General features: G+C 53.3%; 1 protein-coding gene and 1 pseudogene across 1 annotated transcript; one reads left to right on the forward strand and one right to left on the reverse strand.

The window, feature by feature from the left end:
• The first annotated feature begins 969 nt into the window (after nt 1-969).
• LOC136304526 (zinc finger protein 271-like) lies at nt 970-12752 on the forward strand (annotated as a pseudogene).
• A 4723-nt stretch (nt 12753-17475) lies between these two features.
• On the reverse strand, nt 17476-19955 carry LOC136304528 (class II histocompatibility antigen, B-L beta chain-like). The gene is made up of 5 exons (XM_066208055.1): nt 19856-19955; nt 19265-19534; nt 18431-18712; nt 17732-17838; nt 17476-17630 (listed from the first exon to the last, which is right to left on the reverse strand). The coding sequence occupies exons 1-5, from the start codon at nt 19938-19940 to the stop codon at nt 17622-17624; spliced, it is 753 nt and encodes a 250-aa protein (XP_066064152.1). The 5' UTR covers nt 19941-19955; the 3' UTR covers nt 17476-17621.
• Nucleotides 19956-20727: the final 772 nt, after the last annotated feature.

Here is a 20727-nt window from a genome sequence, read left to right on the forward strand (position 1 = left end):
AGAAGCCTGTGCTGGGATCCCTGGAGAGAGGAGCCCACACTGGGGGCAGCTTTGCTGGAAGGACTTGAGGCCCTGTGGGGACCCACGCTGAGGCAGGGAAAGGACTCCCACCTTCTCTCCCTGAGCAGCAGCAGGAACAAAGTGCTATGAACTGACCGCGACTCCCATCCCTATCTCCCTGTGCCACTGGAAGGAGGAGGGAGAGCCTGCGAAGGAAGGAGGGGGTCGGGGAAGGTGTTTATAGATTCTATTTTACTTTTAATTATCCTGCTATTACTTTGATAATAGAGGGCCACACGGATGGCCCTCCTGGCTGCGAGGGCACTCCTGACTCGGATCCACGAGGGCATCGATCAGGACCCTTCCCGCAGCGGTTCTCCAGACTCTCCTTTCCCAGTCTACGCACACAGCCAGGGTGCCTGGAAGAGGAGGAGGAACATGAGAAGGGATGAGGAAGGAGAAGCAGGGCGAGGACGGATGAACGAAGACGAGGAGGGGTAAGGATTAAGCAGAAAAACAAGCAGCCAAACATGGAGGAGGGGAAGAGAGAGAGAAGCAGGACCGGGAGCAGGGGCAGGAAAAGGAGGAGCCACAAGTCCGCAGCTCATTGTAACTGCAACACCCCCGCCCTGGGAGCATTGGTCGTCCCTTCAGCATCCCGCAGGTGACGGGGGAGGGTGAGCTCGCCACAAATATCATTGGGGGGGGGGGGGGGGGGTGTCCTGGTAGAGTTTTTCTGGGAGGGGGAATCTTTGGATCTTCCGGGACTCCAAAGGTGAGCCGGAAATGCTCCCTGGGGGGGTACCGGAGAGTCCCCGAGAGGTAGGGTTTTTTGGGGGTGGTCCCGGTGGCGGCTGGCCACAGAGCCCCGGCGGTGGGCGGGGGAATGCCGGGTTCCTGGACCCGTTGTGGGGGGTTGGCCTTCCTGATCGGGCCCCGCTGCCTCCATTCTTAGCCCTCCCTCGTAGCGATCGCCCGGTACTGGCAGGGGAATGGGACGCCGGTTTTGGGGGCCCTTCGGAAGAGCTGAGCTGTGGTGGGGGGGAGCCCCGGAGAGAGGAGACCGGAGAGAGGCGATACCGGGGCTGGGGGATCCCCAGCAGCCTGGAGGGGTGTCGAGTACTGAAAGAAAGAAGCCTCGAGAGGGGGTACCCTCGGGGCCCAGAAACGGAGGACCCAGAGAGGGGGGACCCTCGGCAGCCAGGGGTTGGAGAGGTCTCCCGCAAGGATCGCCAAAGTGGGAAACCCAGGGAGGACGGGGGCGGGGGACTCTGGAACGCCCAGCATCTTGAAGCAGTGTCAGGGGAGAGAGACACCCACAGGATTTCCTTCCAAAACCTTCAGTATCCCTAAGCAGGGGGACGACAGAGGAGGGGGGCGACACAACCCACTGGACCCCCAGCAACCCAGAGAAGAGTGACCACCAGAACCTCCAAGTGGGGAGACCTCTGGGATTCTCGGAATCCATGGCATCCCAGAGAGTGAGGATCCCCACTACACAGAGGAGCACCAGCAGCCTGGACAAGGGGGACCACTGAAACACCTAAGTGGACAGACCAGAGAGGGGCAACTTCTGGGAGATTTTTCTTTGGCAGAATCTTGATATTTTGAAGTTTTTTTGGGAGTGAATCTTGGTATTTGTATTGGTTTTGGTACTTAATCTTGGCCGTTTGTAGTTTTTGGGGCTGAATTTCCTATTACAGAGAGAGTTTTGGCTGAATCTTGGGGTTTGGGGGTTGTGTCTTAGTGCTTTGAAGGCTTTTATAGAGACCAGATGCCCAGTGACTTCTTGAGGTGGACTTGGGCAGGAGGAGTCTCCAACCCAGCATACTCACATCTTGTTTTTTCCACCAAAACCAGGATTTCTCATTCTCAAACTTTGGCCGGATGGAGAAGGAGACTGCGAGGAAGATAAAGATGCCCTGGGACACCCAGACAGGTGAGGAGGAAATTACTGCCCCTTTCCCCCTCTTTTCTGCCTCATCTCCCAGCCCAGCATCGCCCCTGGCTGCAGGACAACCCCACTGCCACTGCTGTCCTATTGGGTATGAATTTGGGGGAGATGTCCTTCCCCTTCCCTCTGGAACAGAAGCAAATCTCCTTTCTCTCCTTCTTTCTTCCTCCTTCCTTCTCCCTTCTTGTTTCTCCCTCCCTTTTCTTCTGCTTTTTCATTCCTCCCCTTCTTCCTTCTTCTGCCTTCCTCACTTCCTTCTTCTCCCTGTTCCTGCTTCTTCTTCCTTCCTCTCTTTCCTCAATCCCTCCGCTCCTTCCTTTGACTCACTCATTCCTTCTTCTTCTGTCTCCTTCTTCCTTCCTCTCCAGCGAAGTCACAGGGGAACCCCGAAATAATGAAAGGAAGTCGGCAAAGCAAACGCACATCCGATCAATATGATTACTACTACGTTTCTCCTTTATTCTGTGTAAGATGGCAGGTTTTATACACTCTAGATAGTTTACACTTCCAGATACATTCTCATTGGTACAAGGTACAGGGAAGAATGCAAACACTCATTGTTTAATAAACTGTTTAAGGTAGCTACTATGTCCACACCAATTACTATATTTGTTTACTACTATGAAACCCTTTGACCCTTGCAACACCTTAAGTGAAAATTTCTACTGCAACACACTCTTGGCACTAATTTCTATCTGCGCCACAACCTTAGAGGCCTCAGTGCCACAGCCTAAAGGTCTCAGCAAATTGCTCAGTCTGGATGATTCAAGTACAGTTCATCTCCTACACTCCTTTACCTTCCTCTCCTTCTTCCCTCCTCCCCCAGGGGATGAGCTGCACACAGAGACTAGGGAAAACAAATCCCCATGTCAGAATCTCATGGAAGAGGCCATTTTAAGCAGCTCCAAGGCACAGGAAGTCAACAAGGAGGAAAAGCCCCGGAGATCCCCCATGAGGCATGGCTGCGAACCCAGCCCAGGGAGCTCTAAGGAGGAAAGACCCACCCTGTGCCGGGAAGACAGCCAAAGCTTCAGCCAGACGTCTGACCTGGTGATCCATGAGCAGCTTCATGACAGGGAGAAGCCCTACAAATGCTTGGAGTGTGGGAAAAGCTTCAGGTGGAGCTCCCACCTGATCCGGCACCAGAAGATCCACACTGGGGAACGGCCCTACACATGTGGGGAATGTGGGAAGAGCTTCAGCCAGAGCTCTGACCTGGTGGTCCACCAGCGCCTTCACACAGGGGAACATCCCTACAAGTGCTTGGAATGTGGAAAGAGCTTCAGCAAGAGGTCCAGCCTCACATACCACCAGCGCTTCCACACTGGGGAACGGCCGCACATTTGCTTGGAATGTGGGAAGGGCTTTATCCAGAGCTCCCACCTCATCAGCCACCGCCGGCTGCACACAGGGGAACGGCCATACAACTGCTTGGAATGTGGGAAGAGCTTCAACCGCAGCTTCAGCCTTGTCATCCACCAGCGTGTCCACACTGGGGAACGGCCCTATGAGTGTCATGAGTGTGGGAAGAGGTTTCAGACCAGCTCCGATCTCCTCATGCATCAGCGGATGCACATGGAGCAGAAGCCTTTCCAGTGCACTGATTGTGGGAAGGGCTTCATCCGTAGCCCTGACCTAGTCAAGCACTGGCGTGTCCACACTGGGGAGAGGCCCTACAGGTGCTTGAAGTGTGGGAAGAGCTTCACCCAGAGTTCTGCCTTGACCTCACACCAACGGACCCACTGGTAAGAGAAGTCCTACAAGTGCCCCAACGGTGGGAAGAGCATTGAAGATCCATGTTGGACAGAGGCCTGGTGACCCGTGTTCCATGTGATCACCATGTTCCTGGTGATCCACATTGGAAGACACCTGGCTTGTCTCCACATCCTCCTGGTTGCCCATAGGCACCTGGATGAACACAGGGACAGGAACATCCATTGGGACACAGACTGATGTTGGAAATTCATTGAGAAGAGCAGATTTGTTGACTTTAGATTCCAAAAAATCTCACCTGCTCCATCCAATCATTTCTTCCTCTGGCATGAAGCAACACTGGATGATCTTTAGGGTCTTTTCTAACCTAAATAATTCCATGATTCTATTTCTCTCTGGCCCACGGGTGTCTTGCACAGCCAAATGGTGATGGACTGGGGCAAAGACCTAAATTTTGAAAATTTTGAACATTATACTGGGGTAGAGAACCAATAAAAGTTGTTATTATTATTAATACAAGGTGGAGAACCAGTAAAAAAGGCTCTTCCACCCACCCAAACCAACCCCATGGACACTTATTTGATGCTGACATGTAAATCATATTATTTTGGCCTTGATTTTCTTTTGATTCCTGTTTATCCCTTAAAAACACCCAAGGCTGGGGTAAAGAAATTGAATAAAACCTCTAAACCCCCACCATTTTACTGGGATTTTGGGGTTCAGGGCAATATTTGGAGAAATATGGGAGAGTTTTCTTCATTGCTTTGCAGCCCAAATCCAAGAGGAATCAGTTACATCAAAATGATTCAATCCCACTGAAGATGGCTCAATCCCACTGAAGATGGCTCAATCCCAACCTAAAGTAGCTCAATCCCACCCGAAAAGGGCATGATTCCACCTCAAAATGGCTCAATTCCACCTCAAAATTTATGTGATCTCACAGCACCCTCAAGAGCCCCAGGAGGGTTGTGATGGGATGTGATGTGGATTGGGAAAGGTGGGATGTGAATAGGGAGGGTTGGGATGGGGTTTGGGGTGGGGTGGGATGTGGATTGGGAGGAGTGAGATGGAGTTTGGAAGAGAGGAATGGGATTTGGGAGGGGTGGGATGGGGTGGAGGAAATAGGGCTTGGAAAGGGGATCTTCATATCCAGGAGGGGTGGGATTGGGAGTGGTGGGGTGTGGGTTAGGGGCTGGAATGAATTTTGGGAGGGGTAGGAAGGGATCTGGAATAGGATAGCAAAAGATAGGTTATGATAAGGATGGGGGGACCATGTCTCTGAGGTGTTTCAGGGTATCCCCGAAAAATTTTGGAGGTTTTGGGGTATCTGCCATTCCTGAAGAGATTTGGGGATATTCCCCATTCCTGAGGGGATTTTTGGATGCCCCCCATGCTGAGCAATTTTTTGGGGTACCCAGAATCCTGAGTGGGGGGTAGTGGGAGAACGGGGAGACATGTGGCGCTGGCACTTGGAAGGGGGACTCCGTAGGGAGCGATACAGGAAGTCCGTTGTGGGGAGGACTCGACTGCTTTCTGCTAGTTTTGGGGCGTGTGTTGGTTTAGCAGAGATGATGAAGAGCAATTGGTGATTGCTTTTGAATTGACAACCAAAATAGCCAATTGCATGCAAGGGATACACCTCTGGGTCACACAGCTTTAAAAGCCAGACAGAGGGTTGAGATCATCTTCTTTCCGCCTTCACGGGAGGTAAGGCAGTTCTAGCTCTTTTATTTTGAGGGGGCTGGGCCCGTCCCGGGCCCGGGCTTTTACGAGAGGCCCGCCTGGCCCGGTGACTCCCAGGCCGGGGGAGGGGATGATGTGCCCCTGTCCCGGCCCGGATCGGATTTTAGCAGCTGTAAAACACCCTGCCGCTCCCCGGTGGCGGGAAGCCGGCCCGAGGCCTGGCCCTGGGCCTGGGCCCTTTCCCCAGAAGGGGAGGGGAGCCTGCAGCCTGCAGCCGCTCCAGGCTGGGCCCACCCTGAGTGAGACCGAGGGGTGGGGGCAAGGAGCCTTTCATCATCTGGGCTGCCTGAGTTTTTTTTCTATTCTCGCGGCTTTTGAAGATCTTGGCTGCTGCTCCGTGACCACCGCAGGCCTGGGCAAGCTTTAACTCTTTCCTGCCAGCAGATGGAACTTCCAGAGCGCTAGCTCTTCCCAGAGTGAGGACAAAGTGACTGAGCATAGAAAAGACTTAGCATAATAGTCAGATAGAGAGAGAGTTGTTATAAATGGCTGTGCTGCTTAATTTTCAATCAAAAATAAACCTCCAAACAAAATTAAATGTAGCAACAATTTTAATTTGAGCAGCTTAAAAATTACATTAATTTGTTAACAGTAAATAATATATTGGTTCTAAAAATAATACATGAGCAAATTTATACCGCGGGATACCTCCTGTGGGGTACGGAGCAGGTCTTGATCTCCTGTCCCCCATACAAAGAAAAATAGCCCATTTGACCCTTTTTAATACTGTGTCACCACCTATATCCTCCTATTTTTGATTCAATCCCACAGCACTCCAAACCCTGGAGGGGAAGGAAGAGCATAGGGTGGTGTGGTATGTGAATCGAGAGGGCTGGGATATGGACTGGGGAAGATGGGATAGGGATTGGGTAGGGTGAGATGGGGTTTGGGAAAGGTGGGATGTGAATTGGGAGGGGTGGGATGGGGATTGGGAGAGGTGGCATGGGGTCTGAAATGACACAGCTGAAGGTTCAGTGTGGAGGCCCAGGGGCTTATCCCCAAGGTGGCTGTGCCTCAGCCCTGGAGGGACTGAGGAAAAATGGGGAAAGCTACCCTTTTAGGTCATGGTGAGGAAAACCTCCCTCCCAAGGGGCTTTGCAGCCACATGTTAATATTTCTTAGGTTTCACTGTTCTATTGGTTTGTTAAGTTTGTGTCACCCTGTTACCATATATGCACCCATGCCAGAATATTCTTTCCCTTGAACCCCACTGGGTTAAATGTGCCGCAGTGTTACACCTCTGTAACCTCATTAGTCCCCTCAGTTCATATTTACCCCTTTGCACCACTTTTCCCCATTCTTATTGGACCCTGATCTCAAGACCTGCCTTAGTTGTCCCGTTTAATAACCCTGTGCCCTCGGAGCCCTTTTGTCTCTCATCCCTGGAACACATTTGAGGCTGTACCCATGATGCAAGCACTGACAAGGAACAGCCCTCGGATTTCCTAACGGGACCCCGTCTCCTCACATTTATCTTCAGCTCCTTATTAGCGGAGTGCTCCAGGCCCCCGAGGTGCAGGTTGCTCTCAGGGACACGCAGTTACACGATGCAACAGGGATGATGAGGCCAGAGGGGGCCCTGTTGCTGAAGGAGTTAGGGGGTATCCCCCAGTTCTGTAGGGGTTTGGCTGATGACTCACCAGTTGCCATGCAGACCTGCAGCGCCCAACATTTTCCACATGGACTCCACCTGCACCCCCCTCACCTCCAGCGCCCCCTAGGAGGGGAATTTGGGGGACGATGGAGGGCACCCAGCCTGCACCCCCCATGCTGTCCTGGTGGCAGCTGCGGCAGAGGCCGTGTGTGGGCAGGAACAGCCAAGAATCCAGCGCTGCCCCAGCCTGACCTGCCCCAGCTCCATATCTGCTCCTCCTGTGGGATGCAATAGGTTTGAGAGGCCAAGGAGACCAAGGGTGGGTGCTGGTCCTGGGGGGAAGAGGAGAAGGGATGGAGGAGGAGGAGAAGGACAGATAGTGGAGGAGAAGATTACTGGTTGGCTAAAGCACACCAAGAAAAAGGAAACAAAAATCCAAAATCAACCAATCCAAACTGAAATAAACGCAAAACTATTTATGTGGTAGCTGAGGAGGTTCTGGGGAAGGGAGGGGTGAGGGGAAAAAAAACCAGAAAAGGGTAAGGATAAAAAGGAATATGGAAGACCCCACTGGTTGAGTCACAAGGGTCAGTAGACCCCTGTGCAGAACTGAGCCTGGATTTGATCACAATTTATGCTTAAAGGTCCAATAACACTTCACTTAACAAGACTTAACTGAAACTTAATCAGTAACTTCACATAGAATTTATCACACCACAACAGGAACATACCCACAGGCCTGACTGACTTACAAATCTAAAATACTTCCAACTCCAAGAGAGCAGCATTCCCAGAATATTTGCTGTGGCATATTCACCATCATACACACATGGCCAGGAGGAGTCTAAATGAGATCCCTGTGGGAAATTCCCCTGGAATCCAGTGGAATTCTCCCTTCAGATGCCTTTCATTCATTCCACCAGGCACAAGGCAGAGCCTCGAGGAGTGGGGGGGGCTCAGCCCAGGGCCTGTCATCATTTGGGGATGCCCCGAGTGCAGCAAACAGGAGAGTTCCCAGCTCGCAGAGGCCCCAGGGAGGTCTTTTGCAGCTGCTGCAGCCCAGGAGAGTTCCAAGGGTCTCACTCAGGGCTACTGTTTATAGGGCAGAAGGGATGTGCTTTAGTCACAGGCATTTACCATGCTGGCCCCAGCTCAGGTTGGTTTCCAAGGCTGTTGGAACTCATTGGACAGCACTAGTTCCTGGAACAGACAAGTTTTGTGATAAACTCAAGAGGAGTTGAGCCCAGGGGCTGCTTGTCAACGCTGAGGCCTAAACAAGTATTTCTCAGATCATTCTGTGGCCTGATAGGAGGAGGGGCTGGGGAGAGATTTTCCCAAGTGTGTCCACTGATGTTTCATGAGATCTGAGATGCTCTGAATCTTCCCACATTCCCCGCACTTGCAAGGCTATTCCCCATATGCCAGTGGGTGATGAATGTGGATGGAAGAAGAGAATTCCCGGAGCCAGGTGCTGGGTGAGAGGCAGATGAGAGTCACCACAGGATGATGCAGAGTGGTTTCCCAACGAGGTGCCCGAGCTGTTCCTGTCCACCACCAACTCTACCCTGGAATGCCATTCTGGAAGTGACACTTGGCCTTTCCCGTCCTCTGGAACACCTCTCTGTGGGCCAGGACACAGGTCATGCTGTGCCCCCCGCCAGACCCCCGCTGTAGCAACTTCCAGCACCCCACAGCCAGTTGGAAGCCCAGGGGGTCATGCCAGACCCCCGTTTCCCGCTCCCCTCTGCTCCACCGTCACCGCAGCACCAGCTCCTGGGTGGGGAGAACCCCCCATGAGCCCCCAGTGAGGATTCACCTCCCCCAGAGCTGCAGGCAACCCCTCCAGTGATTACATAAGGGAGATGTAAAGGGATCCCCTTTGGGAACCACTTTCCTGCTGTGCCACCTCCCTTCATCTTCCCTCTCCCACTCCTTTCCCATCGTCCCCGTAAATCCCAGCTCCCCCCCATCCCGGTTTGGCGCTGACCCACCTCCTCTACCGCTCTGTTTGGGGCTCTCTCCCCGTTTTCTCCCCTCCTTCTCTGTTCACATCGTGTCCTGTCCCGTCTCACGCCAGAGCCCCTTGCCCGCAGCCGAAAGGATGGAGCAGAAGCGGGGGGAGCTGAAGGCAGTGGAAGGATAGAGGAAGAGGAGGAACAGGACGGAAAAGGGGGAGAAGAGGGAAGAGGACGATGAAGAGGAGTCTTTATTTTTGTTCTTGCGTTGAGTTTATCTCTCTTAGGGCTTTCAGTGTACCCGGGCCAGGAGGTCTGCGGCGCTACCCCAGCTCAGTTTCTGTAGCTGTCTGATCTTCCACAGAGGAGGAGAAGAAGAAGCAGGAAGAAGACACAATTCGCGGGTCCACCGCGCCCTGTGTGCGCAGCCCTCTCAGCCCGTGCAGCATCTGTCCCCGCTGCATCCCACAGGTGACTGGAGAGGGGGAACTTGCCCCAGATATCTTGGGCGTCCTCGGGAGGTGTTTTTTTTCGGAGCCGTACCTGTCGACAGACCCCAGGCTACGACAGGGAGGATGCGGGGTGCCCCATGCCACGTGGAGATCGCCCGGCGGGGATAGGGGAAACCGGTTGTGGCTACCCCTGACATGGGAGACCGGAGAGGGGCAATACCGGTTTGAAATATCCCCAGCAGACTGGAAAGGGGGAAGCACAGAATTAATGGGGAGGGCAGGATCCCCTCGACCCTGAAATGGGGGACTCGGAAGGGGGGCATCCCTGGCATCCTGGAGTGGGGCAAGCCTGAAGAGACGGAACCCTGGACCCCCAGCAGCCGAAATAGAGACTCGGTGGAGAAGGGACTCCTACGACCTCTAAAACTTCCAGCAACCCTCAGCGGGACCGAGGAGACAAAAGATCTCCAGGACTCCAAAATGGAAACACCAGAGAGGGAGGAATCTTGGAGGGCTCCTTTGCTGAATTTTAATATTTTGGAGGAATGTTTTTTCTGCATCATGGTGTTTTGGAAGGTTTCATGGACACAAGATGCCTGGTGACTTCTAGAAATAGACTTGGGCAGGAGAAACCTCCAACCCAGCATGCTTACACATTGTTTTCCCCCCAAACCAGGATTTGTCATTCCTAAACCTTGGCTGAATGGAGGAGGAGGCTGCAAGGAAAAGAAAGATGCCCTGGGACACCCAGGCAGGTGAGGTCAGTGCCCCTTTCCCCCTCTCTCCTGCTTCATCTCCCAGCCCACCACTGCCCCTGGCTGCAGGACAACCTCGCTGCCGATGCCGTCCTGCCAGGGACATATGGGGGGGGGGGATCTCCTTTCCTCTTTCCTCTGCCACAGAGGCAAATCCCATCCTCTCCTTGTTTTTCCTCCCCCAGGCAATGAGCTGCAGACAGAGATCAGGGAGGACAAATTCCCCTGGCAGGACATTGTGGAAGAGGCCATTTTGGGCTGCTCCACAGCACAGGAATCCAATGGGGAAGAGAAGCCCCCGATATCCCACACAAGAAGGAGCTGCAAATCCAGCCCAGGGAGCTGTGAGGAGGAAAGACCCCCCCTGTCCTGGGAAGATGGATGGAGCTTCAGTCGGAGCGCAGAGCTGGTGGAGAAGCCTCACGTGGAGGAGAAGCCCCACAAGTGCTTGGAATGTGGGAAGAGCTTCAGCCGGAGTTTCCACCTCCTCCGTCACCAGATGATCCACACAGGGGAACGGCCCTATGAGTGTGGGGAATGTGGGAAGAGCTTCAGCCGGAGCTCCTGTCTGATCCGCCATCAGGTAATTCACACAGGGGAACGACCCTACTACTGCAAGGAATGTGGGAAAAGCTTCAGTGACCGCTCCAACCTCCTCACCCACCAGCGCCTGCACTCCAGGGAACGGCCCTACCTGTGTGGGGAGTGTGGGAAGAGCTTCAGCATCAGCTATGACCTGATCCAGCACCAGAAGGTCCACAGTGGAGAACGGCCCTATGAATGTCTCGAATGTGCAAAGAGATTTCGGACCAGCTCCCATCTCCTCCTGCATCAGCGGATTCACTCGGATGAAAGGCCCTTTCGCTGCCCTGACTGTGGGAAGGGCTTCAAACGCAACTCCCACCTTGTCAGCCATCAGCGTGTCCACACCAGGGAGAGGCCCTAAGAGTGTCCTGCGTGTGGGAAGAGCTGCTCCTACAGCTCTAACTTGATTTCACACCAACTTCCCCATGAGTAGGGGAAGGCCTACAAGTGCCCTGACCTCAGAAAGAGTTTTGTTTCCTGCTCTAACTTCTTCACCCACTAGAGGACCCATGTTGCATTATCCACAGTGACCCATATTGTGCAAAACCATGGTGATCCATGTTGAGTGAAGACCTGGTGACCTATGTTCCACGTGATCCACATTGGGAAGACACCTGGCTGGTGGTCTTCACCTCCTCCTTGTTCCCTGGATGCACCTGGATGAATGCAGGGGAAAGAACATCTATCAGGAGGCAGACTGATGTCAGAAATTGAAGTACTGAGGCCTGAACAGCAGGACAAGCGCCAAAGTTGATCTCTAGATGAACCTTCCAACCAAATATTATATGATACTTGTATCTGCTAATTAGTTAAATATCAATGATCATTAGTGAAGTATGTAATGTGATACAAATGTGTTTCTCTTTCTGTGTTTAAGGGACGGTCAAGGCAATGAAATCAGATATCTGGCCTTGTTTGGAGGTACATCATCAAAGCCAACTCCCTTGGTTCCTTCTTGAGCCCTGACCATGCTTTGAGTGGAACTCAAATGTTGTGGGTTGATGCTGGCTGGATGCCACACACCCACAAAAGCCACTTACTCACTCCCCTCCACAGCTGGACACGGGAGAGAAAATGTGTAGAAAAGGGTTCATGGGTAGAGATAAGAACCAGGAGAGACATCCCTCACCAAACACTGTTACAGGCAAAAGAGAGCTTTGAGATTTGAAATGAACTAACAAAATCAGAGCAGGAAAATAAATAAAATAAGCCCTTAAAACCACCTTCTCTCCAACCCTCCCTCCTTCCCAGCTCTATCCCAGCAGCACAAGGAGACAGGGAATGGGGGTTATGGTCAGTTTATCATCTTTGGCTTCTCCCACTGCTGAGGAAGAGGAGTTGTTCCTCTGCTGCTCTGCAGGGTCCCTACCACAGGAGACAGTTCTCCACGAACTTCTGCACAGTGAGTCCATCCCATGGGCAGCAGCTGTCTGCAAACTGCTGCAACATGACTCCATCCCAGGGGCAACAGTCCTCCCCAAACTGCTGCAATGTGAGTCACCTTTCCACGAGGTCAGTCCTTCAAGGATCTTTATTAATCACTATAGGCAACTTTTGTAGTAATGATTTGATGCATTACTTACCCTTTTTTAATTCTTTGCTTTTTTGAACTATAGAAGATTACACTTATTTCTTAAAAGTAGTATCTTTTGTGCTGACCCCATCAACTGGCAAACAGAAATTCATTAGGAAGAGTGCCTTTGTTAGTCCACATACTCAGAGTTTTTTTTTCTTTGGAGTGGATGGTTTCTGGGGTTAGGGGCTGTGTGTCAGTGGTCACTGTCCACCACCCCTGCCAGAATTCCCTTTGACCCAGTCAGAGCTGATTTCACACTGTAGCTGGGTTGGCTTCCCTTATGGCCCATAAGTTCTGCATTCTTTGTGTCCATTCTCAGCAATCCATTCTCCTCCCCCAGCTTTGTTACCCTCACCCAAGCCTGAGATAACACCTGGACAACTGTCCCACCTTGATCTTATGTACAGTCCAAGTGCCAGGTATCCACTGAGGAATATCAGGGGAGGGGGAGGGCAGGAGGGGAGGGGGGAGGGAGGATTCAGTGATCATTGGTGGTGGCAGCTGCCAGTGTGTCCATAACTTGGGGTGAGCTTTGTTTGACCAGTGGTGTACATATGAGCAGTTGCTTCTTTACGCACTTTGCCACAGTGGGAATTTTTGTGGGCATGCATTTCCCAGCACGTGCCACACAGATCTCACCTCTGCCAGGCCTGGAGTCAGCACCTTCCTGTTACTCCCTTCTGTGCCTATGGCAAAGTCCTTCTGTGACCTTGACAGTGTTTGAGATGGGCAACTCTGCTCCTAAAGTCCTTACACAGCCTGATCCATCACCTACCCATGAGTACCCTCACACCTGCCCTGAGTTTTCAAGGAGCTTCAGTGACAGATCCAATATCAGCTCCCACCTGAGGATTCATCATGGCAGGAGACTGATCCCTTGTAGGAAGAGCTTTGGCCACAGCATGGACTTGATCTCCCACTGTAGGATCCATGTAGGGGAGAAACCCTGTGTTTGCCCAGGCTTTGCCCAGAGGCCCTATTCAAAACAAGACATTTTGAAAATGTAATTAAGCCATTTGGGGTTTGTATCAAGACATTTTTTGGGTGGGGTTTAGCCATTTTCAGTGTGACTGTGTTGTTATAAGATAATTGGTCAATACCTCTTGGCTTTTGCTGTGTACACCGATGGAGAAGACTCCCCTGCATCCCCACAGAATCCCCAAATCCTTCAGAATATCCCCGCAAACTCCAAATTCTCCCCCAAAAAGCAGTAAAATGGCAGGGGTTTGGATGTCTTTTTCAACTTTTTTTTTTTACCCCACTTTCAGGTGTTTTAAAGGGATGAAGAGGAATCAAAAGAAAATTAGGGCAAAATAAAAGGATTTACATGTTGGTGTTGTGTAACTATCCATAGAGTTGGGTTGGGTGGGTGGAAGAGACTTTTTCTGAGAAGTTTCCACCCCATTGTCTCTGAAATCTTGGGTTTTGCTCCAATCCAGCACTGTGAAAGACACCCATGGACCATGGAGAGGTAGAATTGTACTATTGAGTTATAATTGTACTAATTGTAATAGGTGGAAAAAGAGATGGGATTAGGCAGGAGGAGGAGGGGAGGAGGAATAGCAGGAAGCTCAGGGATCCACTGCTCCCTGTATCTGCAGCCCTCCCCAGCCTGGGAGCATCATCCCCCTTTACATCCCTCGAGTGACTGGGGAGGGGAACCTTGCCTCAGATATCGAGGGGGAGGGTATCTCTCAGTATCTGATCTTTATGAGGCGATACCTGGATTTTGCAGGACTCCAAAGCTGATCTGCAAATGCCCCTGTGGAAGATATTTGGGGCATTCCAGAGATGACATTTCTTTGGGGACTCGTAGTGGCAGCTGCCAGCTGAGCCCTGGTGGTTGGCAGGAGATGTGGAATCCCCGGAGCCACCAGTACCCGGATCAGCCAGTACCAGGGTGGGCAGGCCAGGAACACCATTTCTGGCTACTCATCAGGAGAGCCAGAGTTGCGGGAAGGCCAGGACCCCTGGAGAGGGGAAAACAGAGAGAAGCAATACTGGAACTGAGGGACTCCTGGCAGCCCAGAGAAGGGAAAAGCTCAGTGAGAGGTTATCTGGGAGAAGGAGAGATCTTGGAAAGGGAACCCAGGGATTCCTAGGACCCCCAGCAGCCTTGAAAGTGGGGAATCCTGGAGCTGGGGGATCCCCAATATACATGAGATCCCCAGCAGGCCAGATGGGGAAACCAAAGTGGAGACACCAGAGAGGGCCCCCCAGGCAGGTGAGGAGGAAGTCACTGCCCCTTCCCCCCTCTCGTCTGCTCCATCTCCCAGCCCAGCATCGCCCCTGGCTGCAGGACAACCCTGCTACCAACGCTGTCCTGCCAGGGATGGATTTGGAATGTTCTTCCCCTTCTCTCTGGCATGGAGGTAAATCCCATCCCATCCCACCCCTCCTCCCTTCCCCCCTCACCCCACCTTCCTTCCTTCCTTCCTTCCTTCCTTCCTTCCTTCCTTCCTTCCTTCCTTCCTTCCTTCCTTCCTTCCTTCCTTCCTTCCTTCCTTCCTTCCTTCCTTCCTTCCTTCCTTCCTTCCTTCCTTCCTCCCTCCCTCCCTCCCTCCCTCCCTCCCTCCCTCCATTACTGACAGAGGTTATTCTGCATCAGAACCTCGTGAAAGAGGCCATTTTGAGTGACTCCATGGCACAGGAATCCAATGGGGAGAAAAAGCCTTGGAGATACCCCACGAGGAAGGGCTCCAAATGCAGCCCAGGGAGCTCCAAGGAGGAAAAACCAACCCTTTGTCAGGATGGTGGCCAAAGCTTCATTGCAGCTTTGGTCTGGTGGTTTCACTCCTTGAGTGGTTTCACACTGGAGATATGTGCTACAGGTCCTTGGAGTGTGGGAAGAGCTTCAGATGGAGCTCCCACCTGATCCAGCACCAGAAGATCCACATGGGGGAACAGCCCTAGAAGTGCTTGGAATGTGGGAAGAGCTTCAGCCAGAGCTCCTGTCTGATCAGCCATCAGATAATTCACATGGGAGAATGGCCCTACAGGTGTAGGGAAGGTGTGAAGAGCTTCAGTGACCACTCTAACCTCCTCAGCCACCAGCACCTGCACTCCAGGAAATGGCCCTACCAGTGTGGGGATTGCCCTGAGAACTTCAGCCAGAGCTCCCACCTGATTCGCCACCAGAATATCCACACTGGGAAACAGCCCTAGGAGTGTCCTGACTGTGGGAAAAGCTTTACCCAGAGCTCTGCCTTGACCTTACACCAACAGATTCACACGAAGGAAATGCCTGTGAGTGCCCCAAGTGTGGGAAGAGCTTCATCCACTGCTCCAACTCCATTAACCATTGGAGGACCAGTGCTGGATCATCCACAGTGAGCCCTGTAGGGCAGAGACCTGGTGACCCATGATCCTGGTGATCCATGTGGGGCAGTGTATTGGGCTTGTGTGGTCAGATTTTGGAAATGGGGATGCTCCAGGGGTGGCTTCTGTGAGCAGCTTCGAGAAGCTTCCTCCATGTCCAGCTCCTGTTCTGATCTACTCCTGAAGGTGAGGGTAACCCAGGTTCTAGTTTATGGATCCCCTGGGACAGATTATAGTGAAACAACAGTGATTGATCTGTGTTTATAAAAGTATCTCTGTAGGGTATATTTTAGAACCATTTGTTTGCCAGGTAAAGCAGGTTTGGAACTCTTTTGGTTACCATGTCTAGCAATATAGAAGCATTAAAATAACACCTATGAAAACTTAAAAGGGAAAAGAAAGAAAATATAAGAGTAGAAAGATTCATGGTCACCAGCCCTGGATCCAGCAACAAAACTTTCCGGTTCAATTGCTACAATGTCCCTGTTCTTGATCTAAGCGATGATCCCAGGCTGCATCCTTCAGGGGTGGGGGAAGCCCTGGAAACTCCAAGTTCTGTCAGTCAGTAAAGGTTCCCGTTTGGGTGAACACCCAGGTACCTCCCCTGGGGGGGAGTTTTACACTTTCTGATGTCACACTGTTTCCAGGGGCACTTTGTGGGACTCTGATGGTTTACGGCCCCTTGTAAGAGACGGCCCTTCCTCTCCCAGCAGCGCAGTTGAGACAGGTATGGCCCATGTGAAGGGATGAAAACCTCCAGCCCTCTGTGTATGTCCTGGGCCTTCCCCAGGAGGGTTTCCAGAGCTGAGGCAGTTGTGTAAGGGAGGGCATTGCTCTGGTCCAAAGTCCTCTCCCACCTGGCAGCATCTTCTGATCAGCCTGTTCCCATCCCTGGCTCCCTGCCCGGCTCATCCCCTCCAGGGCTGGGTGTTCACCCCCTCTGCCCCTGGGCACCTCCTGTGCTCATGGCCAGCAAAGCCCCCACTGCTTTTGTCAATGGCCAGTGGTTTGAGCCATTTCAGTCCCTCACAGTTCTGCACCCAAAAGCCAAGAGGGATCAATGGTGCCTCAAAACTACTCCATCCCACTGAACATGGCTCAATTTGACCTCAAAACAACTCAATCCCTCCTCAGAATTTTGGGGTACGCCCTGTGCCCAAATTGCTCCTAGTTGTGGATGTTCCTGTCCACGAAGTTCACACAGGTGTTGCCATCTAGGAGATGACAGTAGGCTTTTCCCTAAAAATGGAACACACCTGTATGGGAGACAGGTGAGTGCCCTGCCTCACCCCCTAAGAGCCCCCAGCACCCCACAGCAGGCTGGGGGCTCAAGGGACCACCTCAGATCCCCCATTCGCTCTCCCCTCTGCCCATGGCCACAACAGCAGTGGCTGCTGGGTGGGGGGCACCTCCACTGTGAGCCCCCCAAGGAGGAACAGCAGGGGCTGGGGACCCCCCAGCAAGGTTCTGCCTACCCCCTTCCCCCTCCAGAGCCCCAGGGAACAACTTAAGAGATCAAATGATGAGGCCACGAAGGGACTCCCTGGGGAACCCCTTTGCCTCTGTCCCACTTCCCCTTCCCCCCTCTCAAACACCTTACCCATCTTCCCTCCACCACTCCCCCTCATCCAAAAGCTCCTCACCGGGAGCTAGGGGGGCTCCCAGCACCCAGAGCAGGGTGACACGGGGGGGACACACAGGGGTCCCCATTCCTGATCCACTCCAGGAGCAGTTCTCCCCCCTCCCATCACAGTATCCCCGCAGGGTCCCCCCAGATCTCTCCCCACCATCCCCCAATAAACAGGACTGGGGAGAACTGGGATACTTTATTCGGGATGCTGGGGGCAGTCAGGCGGGGACAGAGTGACAGCAGGGCTCTGGGGACACACATGACCCCCCCAAAATCAGCGTGGGGCTGGAGTAGGGGGTCCCAGCTGGGCCCGAGGCCACAGGGAGGGGCTGTGGCTGCTACTGGCTCAGGAGCTCTGTGGGCAGAGAAAAGGGGGTGACACCGGGCTGGGGGGCCCCTGGGGGAGCACACACACTGCAGGGGAGGTGGAACACGACCCCCAGGAGCCCCCCTCACCTTCTTGTGCAGGTAGAAGCCGAGCCCCAGCACTAGGAAGACAAAGCCCAAAACCAAGCCCCCGATCCCCATCAGGATCTTGCTGCGGGCAGTGTCCGGCAGCATCTCTGGGGGGTTCACAGGGGTTAGGACCCCCAAAAACTTCTCACAGACACCCCAAACCCCTCCAAACACCCTTGCACCCCTCCAGCCCACCCAAGACCCCGTGAGACCTCTTTCCTATCCCCATCCAACCTCCCTAGTACCACCCAAGTTCCTTCCCTGTCCCTCCAATACCCCAAACCCCCTCCCAGTTGACATTCATATTCCAATGTTCCCCTAAACATTTTCCCAGACCCTTCCCAGTCTTACCACGCCTCACCAATTACACTGCCAGTAGATCAAAGCACACTCAACTTCTCTCCCACCCCTGCTTTTACATCCCCAACCTGCTTCCAGCCGCTCCAGCTCCATCAGACTCCCTTCCAGTTACACCCAGCACCCTCAGTTCCCTCCCAGTAGCCACCAGGAAACTCCTAACTGTATTCCAGTCTTTCCAGCATTCTCCAAATTTCTTCTTTGCCCTCCCAGGCTGACCAAACCCTTCTCACAGTTACCACCTGGATCCCTCAGACTCCCTCCCAATCAATCCTAGCTGCTACCAATTCCTCTCCCAGTCCCCCCACCTCATCCCCTGGCGCTGTTTGGGCCAGGCTGTACCCCAGTGCTGGCTCAAGGGGTGCTCTAAGCTGACGTGCTCCACCTGGCAGGTGTAGCTGACTCCGCGCTGCAGGGGGGTTTCCAGCAGCACCAGGAGCTGGTAGGTCCAGTCCCCGTTGGGGACCACGTCAGTGGCCACCACGTGCCCCGAGAGCTCCTGCTGGCCCTGGAGCCACCTCAGCTGGATCTCGGCAGGATAGAAATCCATCACGGAGCAGAGCAGGTGGCCGGCTTCGAGCTGGGAGCTCGAGGGCACCAGCGAGATGGAAACGCTGGGGGGCACTGGGAGAGAGCAGGGAGACACTGGGATGAGACACGGGTAAAATGGGAGACAGGAGGGAGGGCTTGGGTAACATCGAGAAGGACTGGGGAGGAACTGGAAGGGTACTGAAAGAGATGGGACTGGATTGGAGACCACTGGGAGAGCACTGGGAGAGAGGATGGAGGTCTGGGAGCGGACTGAGAAAGACTGGGAATGGAATGCGAATGAACTGAGAGGGCCTGGGAACGAAGTGTGCCTCGCTGGGAGGCCGAGTCCAGCGTGGGGCACTCGGCGCTGCAGATCTGCCTGGATGTGTCATCAGAGTGACGCGCTCTGATTGTCTGATGGGCTTCAGCTCCACACATGGCCGAGAGGGGTACACGAAGGGGGCACTGGGAGAGAATGGGATTGGACCGGGATGGACTGGGAGAGCCATGGGAGGCAGCAAGAGGCCATAGGCACGGGCACAAGGAGGGCTGAGAGGTCTGCAGTGATTCCCAGGGAGGTTTTGAGGGGCTCCAGGGTCATTCCCAGGGCAGGACCCGAGGGGACACGCTCTGCCCCACGCTCACCTCTGCGCTCCATGAGGAACGGGGTGGACAACTCATAGTTGTGCCGGCAGTGCCTGTCCACTGCATCCCGTCTGTACTCCATCCATTCTGGGTCGCTATTCCAGTACCTGGCAACCTTCTCCCCATACGGGGTGTCCCCCACGTACAGCCCCACATCGCTATCGAAGTGCACGTACTGCTCTCGGTTGTAGATGAACCTCTTCACAAACTTCATCCGGTTGGTGCCGTTAATGAAGTGACACTCGGACTTAACCATCTCCTGGAACACACCTGTGTGTGCATAAGACAGGTCAGGGGGTACTCCACCAGCAGCCTCCAACACCCCATAGCAAGCCAAGAGCTCAGAGGGCCACCCTAGATCCTCACTCTGCACCCCTTGTGCCCCACATGCCAACCCTTATAGGACCCTTATTCCCGCGGTCCCACTTCTTCTTTCCCACCCTTCTCCATAATTTCCTCCCTCTTTTTCATAATTCTTCAGTCACCAGCACCAGTCCCCACATCAGTTTGAGGGTCCCACTTCCCCCTTTTCCCTCCACGCTCCACCGTTCCCACTCTCCCACCATTTCCCTTCCCTCCCCTCGGGATCACCCGAGAGCTCCGTCTCTACAGCCGAGGAGGCTCCCAGCACCACCAGTGCCACCAGTAGAACCCCAGCTGCTGTCAGACGCTCCATGGCCAGCGCTGGGCAGGTTCTGACACCTTCCCCTCTCCAAATTCCCCCGGCGGTGGTGACTAGGGGCGAGGCAGGGCTCAGTTGCATTCCAGGTGGGAGCGTTGCGGGCTGCGAGTCTGTCTGGCAACTGGGGTTACCGCAGGCTCTGATTGGTTCAATATTGCTTGTACTTCTCTGATTGGCTGAGGAGAGGCCCAGGGATTGAAAGAAGAATCGGGAGAGATCCCGCCCCGAGCACCGGCACGGGGGCAACAGACCCGGCCTGAGCACAGGGAGTGAATTTACTACCAACCACATCTCAGCAGCACCAGAAGGGAGAGAAATCTCTCCAACGCCTTCCCCATACCCAATGAAAATCACCCATAATAGGGATCACCAGGTGTCTTGGTTTGGGAAGACAGGTATCTGCCAGGTAATAAAAAAAAAACAACTGCAGTTTCCTTTGGGATGGAGATTGTAAACCCCCTCCCTCCACTCCCCTTTTTTCTTTTTCAATTATAAAATACAATCAGAGGCTCTTAGGCAAAGATTTGGGAAATAGGAATAGCAGTTCTTTACTAGTATGTATTACAAAGCAAACACAAAAAAAAAACCAAACCAAAAAACCACCAAACAGCTACAGCATTAATAACAAACGAAAACAGTACCAAGAACCTTGAGGGCTTTGTTTCACAAAACCCAGGGCAGTTTGGTTTCAGTGTCCCTGCAGGAACCTCACAGCACCAAGCTGAAACAGTGGAAAAGTCCCGGGCTGGTAGCTGGGATGGCAGGGTGTCCCGGCAGGCAG

Source organism: Chamaea fasciata, unplaced genomic scaffold (genome assembly GCF_029207755.1).
Source record: "Chamaea fasciata isolate MVZ Bird 193981 ecotype frontalis unplaced genomic scaffold, bChaFas1.0.hap1 SCAF_105, whole genome shotgun sequence".
Classification (NCBI taxonomy): Eukaryota; Metazoa; Chordata; class Aves; order Passeriformes; family Sylviidae; genus Chamaea; species Chamaea fasciata.